We start from the raw sequence: 5,819 nt of genomic DNA, 5'->3' as shown, positions 1-5,819 counted from the left end.
TTTTCAGTCATTTCAAAACTTTTTCCACAGTTTTAGATAAATACCTAAAACAAAACCCTATTGTGTAACACCAAAGGCATTTTGATATATTTGTAGTATCCGTAATTCGCACTGCACTGCCCATTATTTCATTCGGGGGAAAATATCCGAATAGAATAATACATATCTCAGGTAGTTTTGTCCAGATTCAATCCAGTGCTTCCAATCCGAGGTTATTGCGTCTGTATAAGACAATGTTTTCCAATTGAGAATCCCATCCAGACTGGGATAGAATGCTTAATAATTATTTTACCGAAAACTGAATTTCGTCATATCCTGGATCCTGGTTATTGATTTTTTTTAAGTGAAAATCATGTGGTAGATTTTGTCATGTTAATTTCAAAATATAGTTTGACAGGACAAAGCGGAAATCCGGGTATGTCCCCAAGTCTGTGTGAACACAATCTAATCAAATTGGATTCTTCTTGCCAGTGAAAGGGATACACCGATTGTCTGGAAATTATGTCAAAGCTGATTTACCCTAAATATACAAATGGGCGTCTGGATTGTTATCTATCCTCTTCAATTTGGTAGACACGATCAATAAATTGACAACGTATCTATTTTATATCATAGGCATATCTTAGAATTGATTTATTTCTGTATTGATGTTAAAGGGAAGATCCGCCATTTGGGGAGGGGGGGGGGGGTGATTTGGGACATGAATATATACTGAAAAGTGAGTAAGCACCTGACCCCGGTTCTGGGAGGCGAGACGATTTCGAACGGTATCAACACTGATGGGTTGTGGATGGTGGCCAATGGTCTGACGAGCTGTATGTCGCTCTGGTGAATCTATCATGCAGATGTTGTCGCAGGATAAAGCGATCTTGTCTTGACTCGTGTTGTGACTCGGGAACGACCACTACGTGGCGGTCATCAGTGCTGTTGGTGGTGTTGTAACGAATCCGAAGTCTCTGGTTCGTACACTACAGTTAATTGCATTGCCAATGAATTGAGCACGTTGTCCGGCATTAATTCGTTCGATGGCTTGTTCACGTTGTTTGGGGGTTAGACGTGCCATGAGCTCACTGTCTTCACAGCGACTGAATTCACTGTTGACGTGAGTTTTTTGTTATACAGACCTGTGGTATGTGTTGCACATGCATTTCGATTTTACTCCGCATCACTTACAACTTGCTCCATCAATGCAACCGATATTATCAGTTGAATGTTATAAACTGGCCTTTTTTTAATTTCTATTGATGTTCTTTCTGTAACAAGGGTCTCAAGAAAAGATGACTCGTCTGTGTAACTTTAAAACGCTGACACACATCGATTTGAAGGCTCAAATTACGACGGTGAGCTGTGGACACTATTACTCATTGGCTTAGCTAAAGAATTTCCACGTTTCTGAGACTAAGGTATGATTGGTCAGAACATGGCGCATCTGTCCCTTTAATGATTCAGATCTGTGGATCTGTTAATAATCGGATACGATAATATTTACAGGCTCCAGGTTATGAAAATTCATTTTCCCTAACCAGTAGGAATCAAGATAGTGCATTTACTTTGGGAGAAGTAACCTCCATTTCCCATAGAGAAATCACCATGTTACAATGAAAATAATTTATTTGTAATAAATATCCTAGTTAAATGATACTAAGAATAAATACACGAGAAGTTTGGACACATTACTTCACATAAATAGAAGTCACACCCCTTGCAGAGATAAATTATTAATAAATTACATAATGATACATGGAAATAGCAGGAAAGTAGTCTTACATCTCAACGTTAGATATACATAGGCATCTTCAAGTCGAGATGGCTTCAAATCCACTTTAAAGATGAGCTACTTTCTTAAGAAATGTGGTGTTAATGAAAATAATTATTAAATGATTTAATTAAATATTCCATATACAGCTTTCTCTCTTACATAAAACAGATACACGATGACTGCAAAAGACACCTCTTATTTTCAAGAGCCATGCATAATTTAAAATGATATGCGTTCCACATGCTTGAACATACAAATTCATTTCTGAGTTAAACAGCCATGGATGATGGATGAACAATTTGACAAATGATTTATAATTTAGTTTTCATTATGTGTTATAAACATGAGAATCATTTTCCCCTTAAACTGATCCCATTTTATACAACACTAACACCTCAAACTATAAAAAATTACAAAATACCAGTGTTCAAATTCAAACATTTTCAAATTATTCAAATCGGTATGCTAAATAAATTTTGTGAGAAGAAAGCGATTAATATATGATTGGAACACAAAGTCATGATGGAATGTTCATTTGACGCTTTAAGAGTTCAAAAAATATTTGCCAAAGATCATGAGAACAATGTCTCTAACTTTCTTTGACTTTCATCAGCCAAATCTGACAGAATTTCCTCCGTCCAATTTCCCACAAAGATTGAAATTCTCCCATCAGCAAAGATACTGTACAGTATCATTGACCATTCCTTTCCCGTCAACAACTGCGCACGATAATCCATATATCGGCTGCTGATCAAAATAAACTTTCTGTCACCAAATTGTCTTTCATGTTCATCTCAAATGCTCTGTAACATTTCTTTAAGCAGCACTTCCATGTCAGTATTACGTGTTATGTGCTGACAAAACAATGTTTCAAACATTTTACTGTTGGTTCCATATAAGGTTGGCAAGCATAGAAGTAAATGTGAATAATGCATGACGTCATTGGGTCGGGTCAGTCTGACATGTTCTTGGAGTAATTGCTGTACTGTTGAGTTGAGTTGATCAATAATATCCGCTCTATCTAATCCAATATAACCTGCAAGTACAGAAAATAAAGCAACTTTGAATGTATGTTCCTTAAAAAAATATCGCTACGCTACACATGTACACAATAAACATAATATGCGGGTAAAGAATGGATTTAATTTGATACATTTATCGTTTAAGAAAGTCCCAGCTGGGCCTTTGAATAATATAGTTAGTCTATAATTCCATGACACGCACAATTACATGGCAAAATCTACGTCCTAGGTTAGTAGGTTATTAGAGTGAAACAAAGGAGTAATTTGAATAATTTTCAACAGCATGTCGGTTTATATATCATCGATTAGACATAAATCAATACAAATTTCATTTTATTTTTAATTTAAAAAATCACTGAAATCGTATAAAAGTCAAAACTAATCTACATTGAATTCTAAAGCGCGATTGTCATATCAAGTAGTAAACATGTTGATTTCCGCATATATAAACTAATATTTGTAATTAGTAATGTCTATTTACAGAGAGGGTTCGAATAGTGACGTAAATTGAGAGAATTTCAAGGATGGTCATGGATTTCAAATTCACTTTTATTTCCCTTGTCGACTAAATTTAGAATGTTTCTCCGAATAGCGTCCCAGACTTGGTTATATATACATGTACATGCGTGTACTTTCTTGATTAAGATTTTCCAAGTAAAGAAAAGACAAGTAGTTTATGTCGTGATTAACATTGAAAAGAAAGTCTACGTCAGAAATCATACAAAGTCACGTTTTTTACAAGAAACTGTGTCTCTATATATTATTAATAGTAGTCTAAAAAATGTAGTGCGTTAACCTTGAAAAGGACAACATTCTTAAAGTTTTGTCAACCGTATTGTACTAGTGTTGAAATAAACTAAACTCGACCTTGAGTTGTACCTTAGATATACTTAACCCTCGAAATTCAAGGTAAAACTAACAAGTCTGAATGACAATCGAGATCAAATCAATACTGAGACGGATTCCAGGCGTACGTAACCTAAACGTCCTGTTTACTTGTTCAGATTTGTTTACTCGAACCAAGATAACTGATAAAGATAACGAACTGTACTCTTACTTCAACTATATTGAAGGTCATCTAGATTGTCATACTGTGACAGTCAACTTTTTGACGATACTTTCGGCAAAATTGTGATTTTTAATAAATAGCTTCAATATATTCAAAGTCTACAGTTATTCGTCTCAATTTTTTTTCAATAATTTTTTGTTACAAAGCGTGGTTTTAAATATTCTTTTTATTATCAAAGCATTATTTTAAATTTGATAAAGTTCAGTGACAGAAAAGTACGTCGCGGTCTATTTCATTTAATGTCATTTGGATAAGTGCAATGTTATCATGACCCGCACAATGAAATCAGTACAAGGATATTGTTCCGTTGAAGATTTAATAAGGCAGTTGACCTAGTTTCTATTTTAGATAACTTGGATTATATTTTTCAAAAATGTATTTCAATTTTAAGTTCATTCATGTAATGACCTTCTAGCTCAATTCTTGTTCGCGTACTTTAATGATGTCAATTACAGATACGTCACGCGCCTATTAAACGAAAGAAAAATCAATTCCAGCCACATTGGTCCTATAGAGGGAACAACGCCATACCGCTCGTGCCATAAGCCATTAGGCCATATTAATAGATTTAAGACATAGATGCGTCATCTGACCGACTTAAAACGTATTTGACCTAATTCCTGGAATGCGTTCACTAGGGAAGGTCATGCAAATTAACCTTTGACCGGACACTGATGAACTTCTTAGTCCAGCAAGTTGTTGACCTCGAGATCACGCCTGAATGCGTCCATCACGAGATGACCGATTGACCAGCTATCTGACCGCAAAGTACTTTGACCTTTATTGTTCATAATTAAATAGCTTGTAAACAAAATTTGCTAGCCTTTAATATTGGCTAGAGGTTTTACCAGGTTGAAATGAGGACAGACGGCAAGAGATGAACAAGGACTTGAGAAATCCAAAACAAAGAAATTTTAAATTTTTACAGCAATCCCCTTTTCAAAAAGATATGAATTTCAGTTCATTTTTTCAGAAAAATAAATCATACTGGCAAAATTTGTCAACCTTTTTTAAAATAGAGATGACGTAATTACAATTTAATTGTTAATCCCTGTTAACTTTGAAATAAAAAGAAAAGATCACTCACCAGAATTGAAGAGAACCAATAATCTCAAGAACGAATATTCTTCACTGTCGATGTTCAAATGTTGACATTTCCTTATAAATGTTTGGATAGATTCTACACTTTTCATGCTAGGCTCATCTGGTGATGCAGGAACGGGCTCTGTTGGGACAGGAGAGGACGGCAGTGGTGTGACGGCAAATTGAAAGTTATTCTCAGCCATAAAAAGCAAAAGAATTTTACTCCAGGAATTGAGTATCAGAGTTACTTTGTCATTATGAGAGAGATTGCAAAATTCTGGAACGGACTTGGCGAATTGAATAACTTTAACTAACCAGTCTGATACACGAGCACTGACGGGCAACATGTTCTTTTTGGCAAGAGTCACCCTACTACTTCCACTACAATGGCTTGAGAGAAAGTCTTCCTGTGGTGAACTGCATCTAGAATCCGATAGTTTATGGCTTGGTCTTCCAACACTTAGTAAATTTCTTAACATTGAGAATTCTGAGTTCTGATCCGAGAGGACTGGCGAAGATCTTTGGTGAGTATTGTCCAAAGATGCATTAGGAACTATATGAAAAGTTGATTTTTTACATGAAAGATCCATCGGTTCGGTTTGATCCAATGGTGCCATCTGTGGAATAGGTTGATGAACTGTAGGTGATGTTTCTGTATTGTGATATCTTTGTGATGAAGTAAGATGGGTATAAGCAGCAGGTACTTCTCCCATTAAAACAGAGTGTAGAGTTTTCACGGAACTGCTGGTTGAATTATGAGATGGTCTTTTCTCTGGGACCACTGGTGGTGATCGTAACATGGGATTATATGAGTAACAGCTATAAGTTTCTCTGGAATTTGAATACGATCTAGGATAAGCAGATGGGTGTAATCCTCCAATTGGGT

The 5,819-nt window shown here is 35.6% G+C and overlaps 1 protein-coding gene across 1 annotated transcript; it reads right to left on the bottom strand.

Annotated features, from left to right (window-relative positions):
• Positions 1-2,553: 2,553 nt before the first annotated feature.
• Positions 2,554-5,280, bottom strand: LOTGIDRAFT_105544 (hypothetical protein; the record flags this gene model as incomplete). Its single annotated transcript, XM_009059787.1, has 2 exons — positions 2,554-2,795; positions 4,938-5,280. 2 exons carry the CDS (start codon positions 5,278-5,280, stop codon positions 2,554-2,556), a joined length of 585 nt encoding a protein of 194 aa, XP_009058035.1.
• Positions 5,281-5,819: the final 539 nt, after the last annotated feature.

Source organism: Lottia gigantea (assembly GCF_000327385.1).
Source record: "Lottia gigantea unplaced genomic scaffold LOTGIsca_4, whole genome shotgun sequence".
Classification (NCBI taxonomy): domain Eukaryota; kingdom Metazoa; phylum Mollusca; class Gastropoda; family Lottiidae; genus Lottia; species Lottia gigantea.
This window is presented reverse-complemented; position numbering and strand designations above follow the sequence as displayed.